Genomic DNA, 24,324 nt, shown 5'->3' on the forward strand with positions numbered 1-24,324 from the left:
AAGTTGGAATCACTTTTGTGATCAATTTACTGTTCGGCTATACACCGCCCTTTTAAATAAGGTGTTGCGACTCTAGGTCTTAACATAAGTAACAGAAAGAAGTGAAAAAAATAATTTAAGGAAATTCTCTTTTATGTCTTTGCATTACAAAGTAAAAGTTCATGCAAAACTTACAGTATTCTTAATTAAATTACCAAATAATCCTAAATGTCCTATCACAAGTTCAAAAATATATCGAATGCTCAGAATGCATTCCAATATTATTTAATGCCCTGATGAAATACAATGATGCAATCCAGAAATGTCTTTAAATGAGTTCACAAAAATCTGAAGTAAAGTGAAATTAATCCAAAAGTCAATGAACACCATTTTAAAATTCCAATGAATGTTTTATATAAATAATTCCTCTCGAATTATATCTGACAGACTGATCTAAAACAGGAATGAATTGTTTGCTTATCAGATCCATGTTTATACAGATTTTCACTTGACCCACATCGCAAAAGAATGTGAAGATTTCCAGTGGAAAGCCTAGTCTAACTGTAAACAATACAGGTCTCTTTTACGCTTGTTACGTAACATGTTGTTTGCAACTTACAGCCAGGGACACAAGTTTAGCACATGATATAAGTTAAATTTACACAAGAAAGGTAAATAATTTGTACCACGGTTTTTCTTCAAATTAAAAAAAAAATGGGTGTTCGATTGTGTTCTCATTAATAGTATCATTATGATGTATATCAAGAATAATATAATTTTGTCATGTAACTTCTTTTTACCCGTTTTGTGTGCAGCAGCCAACGGAAAAAACCCGGGTAAACACGCTCGCGTGCTCTGTTGTTTCGCTATTTTGGACAAATATTTCCATGAATTTGCTGGTGGCAGGTCGGTAACAGAATGGAGGCTAATATAACTGTAGATTAAATTTTGGTTGATGTGCGGAAAGGATGAAACAGGAGTTTTGCAAATGAACTGATGAAGCTTACAATTGAATAATTAGTACAGTTCCAAACGCAAACGGACAAGGATTACATTGACTGCGCTCATTTTCGAAATCAACAAAATACGTAATCCCCATCCATATCCGAGTTTATATTAGATCTTTTGTAAAATTCATCGATACTACGTAATATTAAAACTTATTAGCTACTTCACTATCTGTCTCCATTCTTCTTCCACCCACTCTCGCTAGTTTGGTGATGTAGATTAGGTCCGAGATGCACCCTCCTGCATGTCGCAGGAGTTTACTAATTGAGACAGTGACTGCAATTTCTCAGTGGTCAGTGACTAGTCTACTCGGAATCGTAACTGAAATGGCGCCGGCTTGAATCGTACCATCGGATCAATTTGGATAGTTACTGTGGTGATTCCTTGGGCAATTCACTTTACTCCAGTTGCCTCGACGCTAATTAAACCAAAACTTAAATTTCTCAGACCTTCTTCCAACAGTTTCTGAAACCAAATGAACCATTTCTCTGTATCGGTGATGCAACATGAGCACGCGCGTCTATTTCCGCTTTTTTGTACTGCTTGTTGCCCACAAAACGGGAGGATCCAGAGGGGACATGATAAATACTATGTTTATTCATTATAATTATAACAGATTATTACATTCACATACTGCTAGTGCACATGCCCGACACATGAACACACAGAGCACGCTCAAGTGCACCCATATAGTTGGAGTCGCGCTGCAAGTCAGTTATCGAATCTAGGTGTATCCAGGAATACTCTAGCCGTGTACACGTTTGTTACCCAATATGGAACCGTGGTGCATCTGTGGGGCAATCGGGTGCTTCGCATTAGCGATACATATCGGTTTCATATAAGGTACCTACTCCTTATTAATTAGCAAGCGATATAAGAAGCAGAGAACCATTGTCGTGTGTATTCTTGTCTGGGATGGAAACTTGTTGAAATAGTTATATTAAACGTTAAAAAAAAAATAAAACACAACTAAAGCAGCCATCACACCTCTCTGTGACAGAGTATTAAACAGTAGACAACACCGGTCACTTTTCCTGTTACCTGGTTGCATATATTGTATTAATTGTATCGTTACTTTAGCATTTTTCTTGAATTGGTCTTACCTTGACCTACTCTTGTGCGGAGTGATTCAGATTAAGGATTCCATTATGTTGTTTTCAGTATTAAATTTCTAAGGAGAAAAAACAACACACACACCCCACACATTTTTTAAAAGACATAAAGAAAATGTTTTTATAGTAGTGTTATTTTTTCTACATGAACAGTTATGTTGTATTGTTTTATTAGAATCTTCGCAATGTGTCACATATGCGCACCACGGATTCGAGTACACAATCTGTTTTAAAATATACTATTTTTTAAGTGATAATCTTTTATGTGCACAATTTTTCTAACGAGGCAATTATAAAGTAATGCCTATTATTATCATTATTATTATTATTATTATTATTATTATTATTATTATTATTATTATTATTATTATTATTATCATTATTATTATTATTATTAAACAGTTACATGTATGGAACAATTAAAGAAACTGAAACAGCCACGTCAGAGAGAGTTCCGGTACATATATACTACAGCTCAGTTCCCGATTCCGTGACCCTGCAGGCAGACCAAGCAGCTACCAGGATACAGCTGTTTCTAATGTCTGCGAGCCCTTTCAAAAACGAATCACGGTTCTACGTAGAAGAAGGTACAGAATTACATAATGTCTGATAATTATACATACATATGTACGTACGTACATACGTATATATATATATATATATATATATATATATATATATATATATATATATATATATATATATATATATATATATATATATATATATATATATATATATATATATATATATATATTCGAGACCGATTTCTCAGTAAATCAAAATTTCTTTATTTCTTTGAAACAAAATTGTTTCTTGTTCCCGGACCATTTTATATCTATAATTTCATTATATTTTACATAGTTTGCCGAACACTCTTCTCTTTAAATCGAAAGAAGTTCGTTCCAAATGTTCATTTTATACAAAAATAAACCCATTAAACCTAAACGAATCAAAGCAAGTACCCAGTCATTCGTTTTAGGCAACTTGAAGTTACACCAAGTAAATTAAACTACACAGAAATACATGCAGATGGGATGAAATCCTAATGATGAGATGTTTCTAATTAAAAAAGTGAATGCTTATTTGATGTATTGTCAAAACTATATGAACATTTACTTGTATGTGAGAGGAAGCCAGTCAGATCTAATTCTCAGAAGAAAATTGGGAAAGCAGTAAAGGAACAGTCCGCTATAAACCGTCCACTATAAGAGTTTCCTTTTATATCAGTCTATTTGTCATTGCCTAAAACTGGTACATTTTTAAAAAGTCTTTATAACAAGCATTTATATTGGTTACAATCACGTCATATAGCACAACAAATTATAAACTATTAATTCATAACCCCAGGAAGGAACTCTTTTTCCCCCAATATTTATAAACAATGGTAAAACTTAAGTTGTAATTTATTTATTGAGGTTCGTTATTATATTTAAAACTATTTATAGCAATAAGGACATCACATTTTACAGAACTGATAAAGCCCTGGAGCATGAAACTCGATTATACACTATCCATGAACGGTCTTAGTTTCGCTGCGGCCGTTTCATGCAGTATGCAATCGATTTGTAATCTTCATGCCATCACGAATCCTGCAAAATATAAAGTTCCACTATTAATTCTGCGCACATTTATTTATGAAGGATTGCAGCTGTTCTTTGGCAAGGTCTTTGAGTACAACCATACAATGGCCTGGTCAGATATATGGATTAAGGGACGACTGGATATGGTGGGAGACAAAAAGATGGCGACCATGAACTACGCATGTCTGTACTACATTCTCAGCTCACTTCCGACCGAGGAAATGACGTGGCCATTTGTTGGTTTATCGCCTGGCGACCTCGCACATGGGGCGAAAGAACAGGTTGAAGAAACTGACTGCGCGTGCTGAATAAATGGTCTTGCAATCACTGTCGATTGTAGAAACGGCATAATGTACAGGTCCCTCCACTTATTTTGGAGGACCCGTAAAATTTGTATAATTTTTTATTTAATATTTTCTTCAGAATATACTTTAACTTTTAAAAAAATGATCCTTGAAAATGCACGTTTTTACAATTTGCATCCACAGCAATATAAGTTGGCACTTAAGTAACAAGAATATATATATATATATATATATATATATATATATATATATATATATATATATATATATATATATATATATATATATATATATATATATATACATGCGAGAAAGCTTTGAAACCATTTAACCGCAGAATTGTTTGATTGTTAAATATAAAAACCCCAATTTGTCAATGGTTTCTGTTGTAATCAAGAATATTTCGCCGTTCTTTTCTCTGAGCACTGAAATAATTACAGTTTGGGAAATGTACTACACAGGTGACTGTCGATTTTGCGTCTCTGTAGGTGGCATTTTGAACAACACAATATGGAGAAAGAATCGAGATGTTTCACTAGCCTGCTGATCCGGTCTCTTAAATAGTATTAATATCCTTTAAATATTTTTAATGAATCAGTACTTTAGTTTTCATATATACATTAGAGTTGTATTTCGTAACGTGTTCCTTCACGTGATTGGTTTGTTTGCATGAATGAAATTCAAAATGGCTGTTCTGTGACACAGCCGAAGCTTCTTCGCGGAAATGGAAAAATGCCCTAATTGAAATACCGTCAAATGTACATTTGGAACATCTCGTATTTCCATCTAAGAAATTCTTAAAATGAGTGGTACGAAATAAAATGGATGGAATTGCTGGAAAATACTTAAAGTACGCCAGTTAAAATGGTACCATGTCAAAGATGTTAGGATACCTTTATGGAGTTATTTGCACAAGTTCAGTAAAAGAAACTGCCTTGGTGGGTCCATTCTTGAATATGAAAAAGAGCTTGCGATTGTTTCGGCAAGAATAAGTCATATCAGTCGAGTCGCCTGTAACGAGCTCTATGATGGTGTATGCTGTGTTAATGATGTCATTTGTCGTAGTATTTCCAACCTATTTTTCCATTAACTTGCGGAAAGGCGCAAGCGTGTTCCGACTGCATCAACTTGGAATTAATTAATTACGTGATTAAAATATGAAAGCAGCAATCGTATAGACGCCATATTGCATTGCGAAGGATATTTACTGAAATAATATAGAAAATATAATTAAAGTCATGTATTTGTATTGTGACCTATTGGCCTACATTCCTTTATCGACTTCATTTTTCAGAATTTTGCATTTTCTGCTTAAGTAAGTATACGAAGTAAATCGTGAGAAACCACGTGTCTATTGCAGCTAATACTTCTTCAGATGATACCTTTTCCGTAACGATGTTTTTACCCTTAAGTCATATAAGCCATTGTTCATTGCCTGCACGATTAGTATGCGAAAAATTTCACTGGGTCCTACGGTCGTTCAGTTGGCATTAAGAACGACGGTCGAGAATCCCAAGTGGGCCTAATGTCATTCACCTGTTCATTTCAAATGTAATAGTATTAAAGGGTTGGTGACTTAAGTTGAACGACACCCATGTCATAATGATTGTAGCTACTTGTTGGAAACTAGTGGTATTTTACATGTTGGTTACCCGTGTTTCCACTTTGAGTAACTTTAGCTGGACTAGATAGCATACTGGTATCTAGTGTATGAATGTAAATGATGATCATGCTAGAAATATATCTGTCACATCTGGTCTAACATGCTTAGATCATATATGGAACAGAGTCGTTTTATATATTAGAAGCAATTATCAGACTTACTGTAATATGAGTATTATTTGAAAGATTTCAACTTGGTTACTATGGAAGCAAAACTATACTCTCTCATGGTATCCATTGTTTGATAAGTATCTTATAAATATACAGATCTTGTATAGAGATTTAATTATGGATTGTATTCATTTTATTTTATGGTCAACCTTTAGAAATTAAAGTAATCTTTTATCTAATTGATTCCATCGCCATTAGCATGTAGATTTCTTATGTAACTCCACCCCTATTAAAGCAGTGTAGTACATCCCCCTGTATCGGTATTTGAAAGTTCCTGTTAGTTTCCTCCTGCATGTGGCGCTGTTTCATATACACTAGCAGACAGTGTCAAAATTCTGATTGCATTGCAATTGCATACTGGCATGATTAATGTAGTGTTTCCAGGTAACTCACAAATGCGATCTTAAGATCTCTTCAATCAATTTGAAAAAGACAGATCTTAGGACGGGAAGAATATAGAATATTTAGTAAAATTATATATATATATATATATATATATATATATATATATATATATATATATATATATATATATATATATATATATATATATATATATATATATATATACGTGTGTGTGCATTAAAATTTAACATACTTTTTCAGTCAGAAGAGTGTCCCTTAGGTTTCGCAACTTTGTCAATATTCCGCGAAGAATTTTGTTCTCTCCAAATTTCGTAATATTTTTTCTGCAGAACAGACCACCAAACAATGATTCCATTTCCTCACCTAATATAACTGAGATTTAAATAGTTCTTCCAATAATAATAAAAATACAAATAATAATAATAATAGTCATCATCATCATCATCATCGTCGTCGTCGTCACCAGTGAGAAATATGTCCTCAGATTCAGCAGAGATTATGTTTCAATTTACTTATTCCAAAGCAACGACAATAAAACAAAACGAAGCAAACTACCCTAAAGTAATGCGTAGGCATAAACAATTCCCAATATTGATTTAGACTAATGTTGTCTGATCTGTGCACATATAATTGATTCTTTCAAAAGAACGTGATAAAATGTTTGTACTACTACTACTGATCTTCTTCTTCTACTACTACTGCTACTACTACTACTACTACTTATTATTATTATTATTATTACTATTATTATTACAACTACTACTACTACTAATAATAATAATGATCCTCTTTGCAGGACTATCAGGGTCACGTGTTTTGGGATCAGGAGACCTGGATGTATCCCCCGATTTTGGCTCTTCACGCAGACATGGCAAAGACGATTGTGGGAACGAGACTCAGAACACTTGGTAGCGCAATACAGATTGCAGCACATCGCGGTTACCGTGGCGCCCAGTATCCCTGGGAAAGTGCCTTCACAGGTCAGGTCAACTCTTTAGCCGTTTAGAAGAAAATTTTGATTGCAGAGTCATGGATCAACAGGTCCAGCAATCAATATTTGCTCTCCAAAGTAGATAAATGCCAGATGAATGTAACTCTACTCTGAACTGATAGTCTATTCCGGTAATCTGTGTATTTTTCAATTAGGAAAATACCAAAAAATTACGATTAGTTCCCCGCCAGAACGCTCAGTATCGCTTTGATGCATGACCGTATCACAGATTTGACTCAAGAACTAACGCGACGTGGTTTGTGATACAGTTTCTTATGATACATTTAAGAAATGGTCTAATATTTTAAAGGCGTTTCAAGTCATTTTAAGTCTATGACTGAGACCAGTTTTAGATTAGAGGAGGTTAAGAATATAAATGTACGAAGAAATTTGTCGCGACATGCCTAATTTTTGCGCCATTAAATCCCCCAAAAGCTTTACAAAATCGGATTACTCCCAAGCTATCCTTTTTTAAAATTTCTACTGCCGCCACATTTAGTTTGCAGTAATAATGCTTGTTCTTTTAATTATTATTACGATATTAATGTTGTAACCTGTATTGTCGGACACTTTTTTGTTGTTGAGTCATTCAAAAAGATGTCTAGTTTGCCTTTTCTCAGGCTGTACCTGCTTGCATGAAAATTCTTTTAGGGCTGATCTTCATGGATAGATTTTAGTGGATTGTCGCAAGCCACGGACAAATATCCGCTACCCTGTATTTTCACCTGTGGCTACCTGCAATAAAATTTCTTAGCTGTCCATAAATATGCATAAACAAAAGTATGAAATCGACGGATCAATCAAATAATATCTTGTACATCCACAGAAGTGATCTATTATCAATCAGTGACGATCCGAATTTCGATCGACCATTTGCATCAGCTCGTTATTAAACGTCGGATGTAATTCGTCTCCTTTGAGAACTACTTTCGTCCACGTTGAGCAAGATAAGATAAGAATTCTTTATTTTAGACTAAACAGTCCATACATCTAAATTAAAATATAGATATAAAGTAAAAACAATGTAAACATACAAGAACATATATATCATACGTACAAGTATACAGATTCATCTACTCAATTAACTGCGCCCTGCATTGTTAAGAATTAAATTAAGTGGCACATTTAAAGAGTAAATTATCCCATCAATATGGCAGCAGAAGAGGACAAAGTCACAATCGGAGCAGTCTCAGCTTTTGCTCTTGTAACATACGTGGTGCACTCCATCAGAGGAGTCTTACCAGAACATCAAACTGAGGTGTATATGGTATCACGTGAATTGTCACACTTTCTGAAAAAAAGACAACTCGTCCCAAAACTTTACACTACGTCTCTAACATCGTCTCTCATTGTAGGGCATACTGTATTATTGTTGCATCGGATATTTAGATGCAGGCAATTGATGTACATGTACATGTGTGCACCATGTCTCCCGAGTTATACTTGCATCTCCTTCAATATGCATGTCACATATCCGTAGAAATTCGTAAGTACTTCTTTTTTACAGTCGTAAGATAATATTTTATGTATCAGTTTTCTCGTTCAGTACTGTTACATCAGTTTTTGGTATTGTTAATATGACCAATTTTAATTGCTTCTTCTGATGCAGGATTTCCATCGAGTCCGTCACCAGAGACCTTAACCTATGAGCAGCACATCACAGGGGACATTGCCTTGGCTTTTCGCCAGTATCTGATGATGACTCGTGACACAGACACTTTAACCAATGGAGGGCTTCTGGAGGCGGTGATGAATATCTCTGAATTCTGGGCATCTCGAGTCATACACAACGGACCAAAGAATAGATACGAAATCCTGGGTAATTCTTTATTGTTTAAGGCCCTGCATCTAAATACGAGTACATCCGTCCTTTCTCCATTGGTCAATATAGTGTGTCCAGGTGTCCCGGGTGGCGGAATGCTCTGTTTAAGACCCTGCATCTAAATACGAGTACATCCGTCCTTTCTCCATTGGTCAATATAGTGTGTCCAGGTGTCCCGGGTGGCGGAATGCTCTTAAGCGCTTGCCGTTACATATCACTGTCTGCGTGGGTTTTAGACTCAAGCTCGGTCAGTGCGGCGGGTATGCGATGACGTTTCCCAGTAGTCTCTCGTGGGTCGGTGGTTCCTAACGGATTTCCGGGTTCTTCATCCACCTGTTAAACTGGCCGCCATGTATAGCATTCTATTATGCGCGAAAATGACCTTAAACCCACAACAATAACAACATCATGTTGTTTGCAGCATAGTTCAGTAAACTTTTGTATCATTGTATGCCATTTGATTTGGAAAGTGCATTCTCCTTACTAATGTGACACTTCGGGTGTTTTGTATTGCTGTTTTATAGTTTTGAGAACTTTTTTTTACGATCACTGATATCCACACGAGCGGGTCCACAATCTACATCGCGTGTATCAGGAACATTTTGGGCTATGCAACTATTTACCTCCGCCGTTTGTAACAATCAGTAGAAATATCTGAAGATGACAATCATTCTGACATCGAAGCAGAGGGGAAAATAGCTGATAATTTAGTGTCATTGGTGCGTTATACTGTTTTTGCAAAATATCTCCTATAGTTTAAAAAAATTAAATTGAAACAGACATGTTTTTTTCTCTCAAGTGGAATCGTTTTAAAAAAGTATATGGTATCATGATTTGGTTACTTTTCATCAACTAGGTTGAGAAAGATGTCACGTGGACTGACAAACCCACTTTTGCCATTTGACAAAGATAACGTGCTCGTTAGGTCTGTGGGACATAAAAATTATAGTCCATGGAATACAGAATCATTTTACAAATTCGACTGAATGCTTATTCAACATGACATGGAAAGTATTGATAACAAATTAAATTTATTTTGTTTATAATATGTGTTACGTAGTAGTTAGGTATACGACTGGATATGAAAAAAAATTCAAAAATTGATATTAAATGTTAAAATAATGACAAATATGTCCTCAACTTCTTTTACTCTTTTCAATCCTTCAACAGATGTGATGCCGCCAGACGAGTACCACTGGCCAGTCAATAACTCTGTGTATACCAACTGTATAGCCCAGATTGCGCTGCTTCTGCCGAAATATGCTAAGGGTCTGTTGCATCAGAAAGCTCCAGCGGTATACGAAGAAATCGCCAATAAGCTGTACATCCCATTTGATAACCAGCTTCAGTACCATCCAGAATATGACGGTTACACTCCTAGTAAGAACAAATTAACGCGACTGTTACAATCGAAGGTGTAATAATTAAACAGTAATATAGCACAAATTTTGAACCGATGATGAAATAAAATGCACTAAAATAATTTCTATAATTTGAACGATTTTGTTTTTACAAATCGATAAATTATTTTATGTGTAATAATTCTCAAACGATTTAGAAGAATAATTGAAAGTACGTGTCTTTGTATTAATATAATTTTTGTATATATTTATAAATACTTTATATTTTGAAATATAATAAGGTCTTAAACTAATAAGTCAAATAAGCAAATAAGCAAGATACGTCCTTGAGTGTGTTGCAAAGTTTAGACGTTTGTAATTTTTGGGACATGGGAGGGGTTGGGTCGCTGTAATGTGGCAAGTGCAACATCCACGTATCCAATGTCATTCTCATAAATCGATGACCTGACGGTCTCTAATTTCTAATTTAAAGAGAAGAAGAAAAAAAAAACACTCCATCATTATAGATCTTTGGTAATCATCATATGGGTAGCTTTAAAGACAATGTCTGATGACGGGCAAATATTTTAGAAATTGGTCCTTCTCTATTATTAGGAACAATGAAGAAGAAAATATAATCTAGATAGATTAAGAATCATTAGTAGACGAATTATTAGTGGTGGATTGTTTCGTTCGTTTTCTTTGCAGATACTTTCTTCTTTAACATTTTGGTTACCATGTGGCGGCAAAAACTTACGAATACTTGCAAAAAAGAAGTAGCACAGTTAATATTCAAATAATTTTTTAATTTTTAATGGAAGGACTGGGATTGGGAAACAGCGGCGGGTTCAGAAATATCCTTTGGGCTGGGAGGGGATAAACAAGGAGTCTCTTGGGGACGAAACCCTTAGTGAGTAATAGTAGTAATAAACTCCCAGTGATGTCCACCTATTCCATTCACTGCGTTCGTTACTCCCATGGATTCTATGCTTATAAATTTTACTGAAAGTGTACTTTTCTGTTTTCCCATGCCAATATCTGAGCCGTAGAAAGTGCGTGATATTAGTTTGTAGACATTCCTTTGTTGTGCATTCGGTGTGAATTATGTTTAAAAGTTTTTTATTTTATTTTTTTAAAAATACTTGGAGAACAAAATTATCCATCTTAAAGGACTTTACTGAACCTGGTCCCTTCTTTGCATGCTGAGTTCAGATACATGTGTTATCTGTGAGATCCGTGATATTCATTATATTTTCCCCCGAAATTAGATGTGACAGTTAAACAAGCTGATGTCGTGCTACTTGGCTATCCATTAATGGTCAACATGACTCCGACCGCCAGGAAGAATGACCTTCAATTTTACGAAAAGGTACATTTTCTTATTTTTTAAACTGAAATATGGAAGACATTTTCCCAGAGGTAACGAGAATCTTTCCTTTTGCAGTTTGATAAAAGTAGCAAAAGTATAATTAAAGAGTAGTGAAGGGGGTCACCCTACGGACAATGGGAATTAGCATTACAGGGACCCGTGGGTCACTCTACGGACAATGGAAATTTAACATGGCGAAAAATCGTGGGTCACTCTACGGACAAGGGGAATTTAACATGGGAATAAATCGTGGGTCACTCTACGGACAAGGGGAATTTAACATGGCAATAAATCGTGGGTCACTCTACGGACAAGGGGAATTTAACATGGCAATAAATCGTGGGTCACTCTACGGACAAGGGGAATTTAACATGGGAATAAATCGTGGGTCACTCTACGGACAAGGGGAATTTAACATGGCAATAAATCGTGGGTCACTCTACGGACAAGGGGAATTTAACATGGGATTTTTTTTAAAAATTTTTTTAAAAAAGGGGTAGGCAATTCAAAGACTATCTCTTTTCGAGAAATATGGCTGGCCCTGAAAAGGGCCTTTGGGTTTTCTTCTTCTGCTTCTAATTTCTTCTTTTCCTCCACCAACTTCTTATTTTATCTCCAACACTCTTTCTCTTCTTTTCTTTCTTTTTTTTCTCCTCCTCTTCTTCTTTCTTCTCTTCCTCCTCTTCTTTCTTCCTCTTCTCATTTTCTTCTTCTTTTTCAATTTTTTCGTTCCATGTTCTTATTCTTATCTTTTCCTCTTCATCCTCCTTCTCCTCCTTTATTTCCTTCATCACACCACTAATCTTCTCCTTTGCTTTTCTTAAGTTGTTAATTTCCATTTTTACTCTATGCGGACTATAAGAATAGTGGTCTTCAACTAGTCCTACGAGCATTTGTTCTATCATGCCCAAATTGTCAAGGACGTCTTGCAATGATTGAAACTTATCCAGGTGGTTTGAAGCCATCTTCTATGTAGAATGGTTTGAACGACGAATACCGTGGGTTCTTATACTTAAAGCGCGTACGTGAAGGAAAACACCCCCCTAAAAACATACAATGGATCTTACCTAGATCATGACCAAACAACGCGCCTACGTGAAGGAAAACATCCCCCTACTTTTTCATTTCATATAATATAACCCAACACATTTGCTTAGAAACAATAAAGAAACCCATAATCTACTATTCTCACTAACATACCTTTACTCTTACTAACACAAACACACAAACACATACTCTCACATTTTTATAAAAGAGTTAGTGTTTATATTCACACTACTCTACCTACACATTGGCAAATTGATGGTTATTTCTTTTCTTGAGTATTGGGTAGCCCTGAAAAGGGCTGTTTTTTTAAAACTTCAGAGACCCTGGTTAATGGTGGCACCTTCCGGGTCTGGCACCACAGACACAACGTCTACTCCAATCATTAGTCCAATTCACATGACTTGTTTGAAGAGCAGACGGTGGGTGATTGGCTTCACTATCCCACTCCTCCGTTTGCGGAATAGTGAACACTTCTTCCCTCTGTCTTCTTTGTCTTTGTCTTTGTTGTGATTGTGGTTCAGCTCTCTTTCTTTCATTCTCTTCTTTCATTTTTCTCTCCTTCTCCTCTTGTTCTATTCTCACTTCTTCCACAAGGGCCTCCGCAGTCAGCTTGTTCAATAGGTATCTGGCATACTCCAGATGCATCTGAAGTTCCATCAATTTAGTCAGTCTGTTGCTCATTTTTACTGTTGATCAATCAACAAGGGTAGCTGGACTGCCGAACGAGTTTCAATTTATAGTGAAAGCGCGGACGTGATGGAAAACATCCCCTAATAACATAAAATTGATCTTACCTAGATCATGACCAAAAAACAACAACAACGCGCGGACCTAAAAGAAACACTCGCTCACTTTTTTATGCTACCCATCACTTCAATAGACTATCCACATACACAAAGCAATCCAATCTAACCCAAAATATACATCTCAAACAGCTCAAAAAACAAACATCATTTTAATCTACTATCCTCACCAACCTACTTTATCACTTACAAACACAATCACACAAACTCATACCCTCACATTTTTAAGAGAGAGATTTAGTGTTTATTTTCACACTACTCTACCTACACATTGGCAAATTAATAGTTATTTCTTTTCTAGAGTATTGGGTAGCCCTGAAAAGGGCTGTTTTTTGTTTTGCTATGGCATTCTTTTTTCAGTTTCTAAGAATGCGATGTCCTCTGAGGATAGACTTTCTGGCAATAGGTCTGCTTCTTCGGAAAGAGAAGAAGAATTCTTTGGTGTCGATACGACAATCGACAAAGCCTCTGTCAGCTTCAGGTTGCTGCTGCTGTTGCTGTTGTTGCTGCTGTTGCTGCTGTCTCTGAAGTCTGTACTTCTCTGTCCATTCTTCTTTCTCCCTGTTCATTTCTTCTCTGAAGAGCTCTTCTATCAGGTCTTCAGTGATTTTTAACATTCTCACATTCTCTATTTCTTCTGGTTTCGGTATCAGACTGTGTCTGACCCTATGCAAATTCACGTAGGCTTCGTTGAGCTTAGCTAGTTTGGAGCACATCTTCTTAGGAGGATGAGTCGACAATGGATGGCTAGACTGGAAACAACCCCGGTTCTTAAAGTGAAAGCGCGGACGTGAAGGAAAACATCCCCACACGGTTTTCGAGCCGCAACGTTCATGAGAGGGATAGTAAGAAATGAAAGAGCATCAATCCAACATTCTTCTAGCTAAACAAAAGACAAAGACATTTTTTCAAAACACAACATTTTTTATTCAAAAATCACTTAACACTAAACAACAACTCTAACATTTTTAACAATAACCCAACACTATAACATCAAACAATTTTTTCAAAACACAACTTTTTTTCTCAATTGACAGTCTACTTTAAGCAAGGCTGACAACGTTGTGAATGAAATCGTGATTTCCACTGTTGGAAATCATTAGGCCATTGATGGACACTACGTTTCCTAGCTTGAGACAAAAGATAAGCATAATGGTCACAAAACCATCGATCTACTTTCACATCGTTTCTAGCAGAAGAACGAGGATCGAAATGAGTCACTAAATGTTCTAAGGAATAGCCCAGGCTGCGATGATGCAGAAAATACACACAGTACTGTCCACACACCAAGGAATCTGTGCCTTGTAATTTCACGTTATTGAATCGGGTGGTTTGAGCATTTCTTTTCATAAAGTCGATGATATCGTCTTCCAAAGGGGGTAATCCATACGAATCGAAATATTCCACACATCCTTCTTGAGGAAAGTAGACGGCTACCCAGTGGGTTCCTGGGAGATGACTCTCGTCCGTGTTGATCACGTAAGCTTGATGGCCTTTAGGTTTGCGATGAGGGAGTTCATCTTTAGCACAGACGACAGGATTCCAAGAAGCCGTATACGAACTGTGGTTCAAAAGGTAATGAAGTTCCCAGGTATCCATGTTTTTTTCTTCTTCACAGGTAATAATAAGTCGTCAATTCGATCCTGACTTTTTGCTTGAAAATGTCTGACGAATAAACGGTTATTCGTTCTGTTTCCTCACTCTGATTCAGGAGAGCTTCGATACGATGGATCTCTTGAGTGGTTAATGGTGGACAAGAATGTTCACGCAAGTCTTTATACCACTGGTGCAACACGTCTTTGTTTGAGATGAGACTCCAAGCTTCGTCCAGATACTCGTCCAATTTTTCTTCTTGACTCAACATCAGGCATTTATCGTGTTGAATTTGACTGGGATGATCGTTTTGACATCCATAACAATTTTTCTTGATCAATTCCGTCATTTTGTCGACCAAGTGTTTGGCAAAACAGGAGACTAAATGGGCTTCTTGTTCTGGCCATCTCGACTTCATCATGACAATTTCTTCGTCTTGGGATTCTCCTTCCACGGTCTCCTCACATTTCATGTCCAAAGTTTCTTCACTTTGTAAAGAGGGATAACAGTCTTCCATGGCTTCTAGTAATCTAGAATGACTTCTCTCAAACTGTTGATTTCTATCGTATTGTCAAATTCTGCATACAGGATGACGTTCACTGTGTGCCCTGCTTCCAGTGGACTCGCAAACTGAATTTCCACACGAATCTGGCCAGATTTTATAGGGTGGAAATGTCCCTCGTCGCTGCCTTGGTCTGGAGTGAAATCGAAAGCCCACAAAGCATAGCCTCCGTCATAATCCTCGTACGTAATACCGTGACTGGTGTTGGTTCCTAACTGACCGGTGGCTTCGTACAGGGACAAGTACGATCTCAAGTAATTCTTCTGGGCAAAGTTAGGCTCGAAAGGTCGGGTACACAAGGTCTTGCCATCGCGACTGACTTCGATCTTGGACACATTGTAATGCTTAAACTCAAAAGGATTTTCGTTGTGGACTCCGTTGAAGGCTGTATTCTTGACGATACCAACAATCAAACGCTTGGGTAACTGTCCTTGGAACAGATGATCTTCGATCATGGATCGCTGTCCAGCAGGAATGGTGAAGGTTTTTACTTCTACGCGTCGTATGGGATACTTGGCGGTTGTTCTGCTTAACGTTTGACTGATATCGTTTCCCACTTTAGGTAACACTTCTACGCGACGCACGTAGAGCTTGGCTTCTTGGATAACAGTTTTGTATTCATTGTTATGGGCTATCAAATGGAAAGCGGCACTGCTACGATTCAGTCTCAGACGGATATCCACTCCGTTCAGCAAATACTTTTCTTGTAACCACATGTCCAAATGCAAACGATCCATCAGTTCTAAACTTCGCCCTTGCAGAATTTTAGTTCTACGTGTGTTAAACCCCACATTGTGAAGATTGCCATCTTCTGTCAGGGCTGTGTCGCTAAACGTGTTCTCACCTCTCGTGTCAGGTTTCCATACCACGCAAGCATCCAGATGAGTGTTCTTGGCTTCTTTTCCGTACGTCAAGAGATTTTCCAAGTAGGCACGATATGGGTAAGTATCCATGCTGCTGCTGACCAGTTTGTTATTCAAGTACAAGTCCACTTCGCTGAACAAGGAATGCATGAAATTGTTGACAGGCGCTACCCTATCATTGGCTCCAGGATTGGTGTTGTCAGTTTTGATCACTTTGACTTTCAAATACAGGTAACTGCTATTCAGATCGATGTAATCTTCGGGTTGTCCTTTGATTTCGAACTCGATGGGAGCGGAATCCGTCAAAGAGGAGACGGGATGAAATTCCACCCACTGGGATTCTTGCATCGTCATCATGGTGGGAGGCATGGCAAACATATCCAGTTCCGTCTTGGAACAAGCACATGACTCTCGGTGCATCATTTTTTCTGTGTCTCAATAATCGAAAACGTCTAAGTCTCGAACGGTTCTTCTTTTCTTGGCTTTTCTAGCTTGAAGTCTGGTGAAAGGGTGTTTTCTTCTTCGTCTCTTTCTGCCTTGTCCTTGCTGAATGCCTGACTCGGTAGCGTGCAGGGCATTTATAGGTGTGTCTCGTCGGCCCAAAATGTCTTTACCCGTTTGCAGCAAGACATTTTTGCCTGCCCTCATGAAGGCTTCTTTAGGGTTTTGTTTGTCGATGATGACATTTTGGAGAAATTCTTTGCCTTGCGTCAGTGCCGCATCTTTCAAGGCGTGCAATCCGCGTGTCACCATCGGTTTCAACACCGGGGCCACCGAACGAAAGGCCGATTTTAACATGTCTCCTAAACCGTGTCCTCGCTGTCGAGCCACCCCTCGGTACACTGGATACATGACTTACTTACGAGTCGTGAGAGAACCGTTTTCGAAAATGGAGTTTCACCGTGACTTTTCCTTTGGTGAATGGAATATCTTGTCCCAGATCTCCTTTTATAGTAATGTTGACCGTGTCCAAATACGACTTGCTGACCGGTAAATAGTGAGGATGGACAAATTCGCGGTGGACGTGGTAAGTGTTTCCACCTTCCTCGTCAGCGTTTGCGGCAGAATCCACTTTGAAAGGAATGACACGCAGTAACGGTACGGAGGTGTGTCCCACGACGTTGTATTCCACCACATCGGAGTACACGAACATCAAATTCAGTCCTTGGTTCAGTTCTACTGGGGTACGAAATAATTTGCTAAAAGACTCGTTGTCGTAAACGATGGGTAATTCGTTGTTCTTGAGTATGCTCATTCTCAGGTTCATGTCTCCGCCCAACATGTCAAACAATTCAGGACAAAATAAAATGGACATGATTTTACTCCGCTCAAATCTCATCGAGAAGCGACGAGCTACTTTGTGGTACTCCATGGTGACACTTATTTTGGCATGCTCCAAAGCTTTCCCAAACACGCCATTAAACTTGGCAGCTATGATGTTGACCAAATGTTGACCACTGAAATAATAACCTGGGGGAATGAAAAAGTGGTAGGTCCACTTTTGAGTTTTCTCATTATAGGTTTTATTGTCATATATGACTTTCTTATTCAACTCCTGTTGCAATGACTCGTCATGAACTTCCACATGAAAAAAATTTTGATTGGCAACGACATTGAGGACTTGGGTCGGGTGAATGATTTCCACTAAAGCCACTTCCCAATGGGCTTCGTGATCTAAGGGGATGGCTTGAGGTAATTTGGCCGTGTAACAGCACAACGTGTTGTGGGGAAACACCTCCATGGAACTGTCACTGGGTAAGGTTAAGTAAAATTGGTTTTGGTGACTCATAATTCCAGAGTTCTGTGGCTGTCCGAGGGGTTAGTGGATGTCAGAGGTGTGTCTCCGCCCAAAATGGGGTTTTGGTTGTGGATGTTGGAGTGGTGACTGGCACTGGCACTGGACACAACGTTCCCGTTCGAGGAGAATTTCAGGGAGGGATTGGGAAGCAGGTAACCGATGCAACTGCTCAATAAAATGGTCCACAATTGTTTGTCTCCTTGTTGCAAACTCAAATTGGCGATGGCTGCCCCGATGACACAATACACCACGAAGATTTGGCAGAAAAAGACGATTTGCGTTTTAGGCACACGTTCTCCACACCACACCCACAAGGGTTGTTTTTGTAAATCTTGCACAGAAGAACTAGGGGAAGAAGGAGTGGTCGACGTAGCTGCGTCTGTTGCTGTGTGAAAGGGCATGATGGTCACTTCTTCTTTTTATAGTCGATGACTTGCGAAGCGTCGATCCAAGAATCGAAACTGGGTGGATATCCTTTCCAACGTACTTTGACTTCTTTGACACGTCGTTTGCCCACTTTACGCGTTCTGCGTTCGAGAATGCTTTCGATGTCGTACACGTCGTCTTCTTTTTTGGTGACACGTTGTAACTCGGGCAAATAAAACGTTCCTTTGAGTACTTCTCCGTTCATGTCTTCCAATTTATAGACGGTAGGATGACGGCCATGCACTCGTCCAGTGACGCGAAACAATTCGGTCGTCCAGTTAGGTAAGTAACCTTTGTCGAAAGTGCGTTTGGTTTTGCCAATGCGCACCCAATCTCCTACGGCCAACTCTCCACTTTTCTTGGGGACAGCCCTCGTCGGGGACGTACCGAACAGGCGCTCGAACACCAGCACTTCGTTCTCGGGAGTCACGTCTTGCGGGGCACGTCCGATGCTTCGATGGTAAGATTGGTTGTACGCTTGCACCAGGTGCGGTAAGATGTCGATGTACTTCAGAGTGTGGTGATGCGTAAAATATTTCCACATGCGTTCTTTCAAAGTGCGTTGAAAACGTTCCACGATGCTGGCTTTGGTTTCGGGATTCTCGGTGGTAAAAAAATGAATGTCACGTTTCTTTAATTCTTTTTGGAAAGCTTGGTTCAGAAATTCGGTGCCTTTGTCCGTTTGCCATCGAAGAGGGTGACGACCGCTTTGTTTCAGCACTCGTTGCAGGGCTCGCACTAACTCGCTGCTCGATTTGGATGTCAAGGGTACGACCCAGGCAAATTTGGAAAAGACGTCGATGACACAAAACAAATATTTGTAACCACGATTGTAGCTGGCCAAGTGAGAGACATCGGCTAAATCGGCTTGCCATTGATGATCGATGCCTTCCACTCGGGTGCGACTTCTGGCAAACTTGCGTCGAATGGGTTTGTGTAAAGTGTAGGTAGCTTGTTCTTGTAACCATCGTTGCACTTGAGGTAAACGGAGACTTTTCAGCCGCGTTTTGGCAGCACGATACAATTTTTGAACTCCTGCGTAACCTGCAGGATGCGAGGGATCGTAGTAAATGCTGGCTAAGACTTTTTCCATTTTTTTATTTTGTGTGTTAATAAGTCACCCACTCTTCGGTGATGCTACTTTGAGTGGGACGAAAGGGTGGCTTGGAAACGGATTTACGTGTCCGATGGGCTACGGGAGTAGAAGTCGAAGGTAGTGGTGGAGGTGGAGGTGGCAATGGAATGACTTTGGTTTTCTTTTCTTTTTTCACTTCTGGTTTCCCTTCTTTCTTTTTCACTTTTGTCGAAGAAGGCGTGGACATCATCTTTTTAACCCAAGCTTTCATTTCTTCTCGTTGGGGTGTGGGGGACGGGGTCAACAAGGATCCTGCAATCTTACTCGAAATGGGAGCTGCTGACGGTGTTTGAAACACTTCGCGCATCTCTTCTTCCTCAGGTCTTTGTGGGGTAGCATCTCTGGTAACCCTTGGGGATGGTAGTGGCAGTGGTGGTGGTAATGATGGTGCTGGACTTTTCATCAAGGTCTTAAAATCTTTTAGAGTGGGTAAAGCTGTTTCGTCTAAAGCTTTCTGGTGAAAGAGTTGCAGTCGTTGCAAGAGTTGACCGTACTTTTGCGATTTTTCTGTTTCGGACAAATCTTGGCGATCCATCAAGGATTGCAATTCGTGTTGTAACTGGGACATCTCGCTCAAATTGGGATTGGGAGGTAAATGCGGGGTGCGTTGTTCTTGCCACCGATGGTATTCCATCCATCGTTTGTAAGGCACTAAAGCTAGTTTTCGTCCTTCCATGGGGTTGTCAGGGATGAATTCTGAGATCTTGGGACTTCCGAAGGCCTTTTTATCTTGCTCCCATCAGTCCTCCCAACATGGTTCCCAAGACTCCTTTTAGTATGGGGCCTAACAAGAGAGGTAAAATGCCTCCACGTTGGACCAACATCTTCTTTTTTTGACGAATGGGAATTTTCTTTTGAACCATTTTCCGAAGAACGTGACGATGTTTGCCTAAGCATTGTTTCTGGTGTTTGGACAAAGGGATCGTGCCTTTCAAAACGTTCAAACAACATTCGCACACGGTATCGATGACCTCTTTGGAGGCCGTTTGAATGAGTTTTTTTCGTAGGGGTGGAGAAGCTTTGGACAGGACAGATAACAGGTCCCCATGTTTGGCTAAACGTGGTGGCAGTCCTTTCCTTTTTTTTCCTTGGGGTTTTCTGGAGGGTGACATTTTTGCTTGTGGGTTCCGGGACATTCACCGAACAGACACTAACGTCGATGACTTAACGCACACCCTTTTATCTTTTTTCTGGGACTATCGCTTTGTCATAAAGGTGACAATGTTTTTCCGAAAATCGCCAAGGAATCCTCCCCTTTGTTGACGCCTCTTTTTCTTGGAACGACTGTGTCTTTTTTTAGGGTAACGTTGATGCTTGGCTAAGCGCTTTGTCGGATGACGCGTCTGCCTTTGTCTCTTTCTTTTGTGGCTTCTTGGAGGTGACATCTTTTACAAGTTCACTGATACCCCCGACTTGGTCACAGGTCTTTTTATACTGGAACGCGTCGCCACTGATTGTCTTTACGGCGTATCAGTTTGAGGACAGGCATGACACGTCGTGCAGGGGTACGTAACGGACTAAATCGAGCCAGTTCTTGCTTGGACAAATCCAGTAAACTTTGTAACATGCCCGATCTTTCTTGAACTTTGATTTTGGGAGAAGGTACTTTGTGAGCAGCAGCCACTGCCGCTAAATGGGAAGGTCCTGCCACTGGGGAAGTTCTTTTGGGGGTCATCAACGGAGAAGTTCTTGGTGTAATCAACGTCTCCAAGTACTCTTCAGTTCCTGGTGACATCAACGGAGAAGTGGACAAACGTGAGGCTGCCGGAGACGTTGTGGCAGGTCGTGGCTTGCGAGTGTAAGGTTGCGTCCTGGCCGAAGTGCCTCTCTTGCGACTAGTTTTCTTCTGTGGACTTTTCTTTTTCTGGGGACTTTTTCTCTGTTTCTTTTTTTTGGGGCTTCTTTTCTTTTTCCGGGGTGATGGTGGTGTCTGGTAAGAGGAGGGTCCTGCCACTGGAGAAGTTATTCTTCTTGGGGACTTGGTCTTTTTCTTTTTCTTCTTGGGGCTTCGTTGAACTTTTGTCTTAGGGATAACTTTGGGGGCATTAGGATCCCATCTTAAGAGTGAGCGAATGATGACCCCTCCTAGAGTACCGCTCCCTCCAGGTTTCAAAATGATTTGTTTTTTGGTTTGAGTGTCGATGCGGGGATCGGCCAGTTGGACCAAAGCGACTTTGTTTCGATCGAAAAAGCGTTGGGTTTGATGAGGAATCTGAATGATTCCTTGGAGTAATTGACGTGCCGTCACCGTGAACCATCGTAAGACTTCTTTGAGACTAGCTTCTAAGACACGGGCTCGTGTTTGTGGATCTTTTTCTCGGCTGATGCCATACAAGGCACGAATCAATTTGACGGGAAGATGCGACTGAAGGGACGTCATGTTCACACTGTGTGAGACAGACGAATAAAGGGTCTGAGGTTTATATAGATTTTTCATGGGGAGTGAAATGAAGTCGAGGACGGAGACGTGTACAGGACAGGTCCTCCGTCTTGGCACCAGTGGTGAAACAAGTGGGTACGAAATCGCAAATCCTCGGGGGTCGTAGGTTTCAAATCGACGAGTAAATAGGCGTGTGGCGTTTGAGTGGCATCGTCGTACGCCTGAGTCAGCCAAGGCGTTCCTAACTGTTTGGCTAAGACTTGCACTTGCGATTTATCTCGAGGGCTTTTAAACAAGACCACGTAATGCGCATTGAGACTGATGGTGCGATGGGCTTTACTTTGTTGAAACAAATTTTGAGTGATGTAAACGACACTGGCATTACGGTGATGCCCTTTGCGCGTAAACCACAGTTTAATTTCTTCCTCGTCTTCTCCTAACATGTCGTCGAAAATGACCAAATGGGTTAGACGGGAGTTAGAGACGATGCCATCGTCTTCTTTAGGAATGCCTTCCACAAACACGATGGAATCGCCTTGACTTTCTCGCAAGAGGCTGTACGCCGATTGCCACTCTTTGTAACACCACACGATCCGTTGAGGGGGCCGATCGATCAAATGATGTTTATGTTCGATCAAACGTTTGACGAATTCGGTTTTGCCTGAACCGCTAGGTCCAGCAATGAGCATGTTAAAGGGATGGCGAAGATACAAAGCCTCCCAACTGGCACGATCTAAGTGTTCGTCGATGACTTTGACAGTAGAGGAAGAGGGAGCAGAGACAGTAGAGGTAGCCATGGTGTGAGAAATGTCACTTGTGACACGAAAAACAAACAAGACAAGAGTTTATATACTTTTTTCAGAACACGTTTATTGAATGTTTCAAATATGAACACGAAAGACAAAAATACATACAACCCAAATAGTGATGTACAGGAATATAAAACACAGCAAAGCGATCAAAGTGGAATATAAACAAGTGTCTGTACAACATGTTTTGGGTAACGAAGATGTCCTAGGGACAGTGTGTAATGTTCTTACAGTCTCTACATGAGGTATTGTCACACAAGTGTCCTCCCGGAATGACCTTTCAGGCCTGTCCATGACAGTCCTGTCCTGAAGCGAGTGGTTGTTCTCGGTGACGGGTTCTTCTGGCACCGTCACTAACACAGGTTGAAAAGTAACTTTTTTCCTTGAACAACTCTTGTGCATACTGGGCCACTTCTTGGGTCCAAGCCTCAAAACCCCCCTTTTTCCAATCACGAACATCTGTCCAATGAGGGTGTAAGTCACAAGCTACACACACATCGTCATACACGTCTTGGGTCGCTAAAAGTTGACGAATCTTTTTTTCCTGTTGAGGTCGAGAAGTATCCAGATGAAAACGCAAGGCTTTGAACAAAAGGAGTTTTTCGTGACCATTTAAGGCCATGGAGGTGGTAAGTACTGATCGTAAAGAGTCCACAAAGAATCGGCTGGTAAACGAAATCCCAGAAAACAAGTCACTAAGACACACACCACTTGTCGTCCCAAATTGAATGGATAGAGTTCTTGTAATAATTGATGGTAATGATCCACGGTTTGAATATGGTCATTGAGTTCCTTCCACGGAATCTGTTGAATGATATGTGACATAATCCGTGGCATGGCAACTTGATTTTATAGTGTCTTTGTTTCGGAAGCAATAAAGGTAATTTCTAAGCAAACACGTTCGTTCTCCAGTAGGGAATTTAAATGTTACATACTGTAACTGAAACGTCAGAGTTTGTCTAGATGTTTCGTCTTTTTCTAAGCAGATTCCATGTAACAAATGTTGGTAATCCTTTAACTCGTCTTCCTCAATACGTTGCAGTAAGTGAATCTCCAAGTAACCAAAATTACGAACGTCTAGCCCATCATCATTCATATACTGAAAGTATTCAACAAGGTCTGACCAGTGAAAAAATTTCTGACGAATCAGTCCTCTTATACCCTTCAGGTACCAGTGGTTAAAGATCTGGTGACGTAACG

At 39.5% G+C, this 24,324-nt stretch overlaps 1 protein-coding gene across 1 annotated transcript in view; it reads left to right on the forward strand.

The window, feature by feature from the left end:
• The window catches only part of LOC149804608 (protein-glucosylgalactosylhydroxylysine glucosidase-like), a 68,797-nt gene that overhangs the window by 32,787 nt on the left and 11,686 nt on the right, over positions 1-24,324 (forward strand). Inside the window, exons 4-9 of the mRNA XM_089942385.1 lie at positions 2,502-2,686; positions 3,743-3,963; positions 6,983-7,166; positions 8,787-8,996; positions 10,170-10,379; positions 11,608-11,708. Coding sequence (XP_089798511.1) covers positions 2,502-2,686; positions 3,743-3,963; positions 6,983-7,166; positions 8,787-8,996; positions 10,170-10,379; positions 11,608-11,708 — 1,111 coding nt within the window. The remainder of the gene's footprint in view (positions 1-2,501; positions 2,687-3,742; positions 3,964-6,982; positions 7,167-8,786; positions 8,997-10,169; positions 10,380-11,607; positions 11,709-24,324) is intronic.

This window comes from Sinohyriopsis cumingii, chromosome 2 (assembly GCF_028554795.1).
Source record: "Sinohyriopsis cumingii isolate HCF-2022 chromosome 2, ASM2855479v2, whole genome shotgun sequence".
Taxonomy (NCBI): Eukaryota; Metazoa; Mollusca; class Bivalvia; order Unionida; family Unionidae; genus Sinohyriopsis; species Sinohyriopsis cumingii.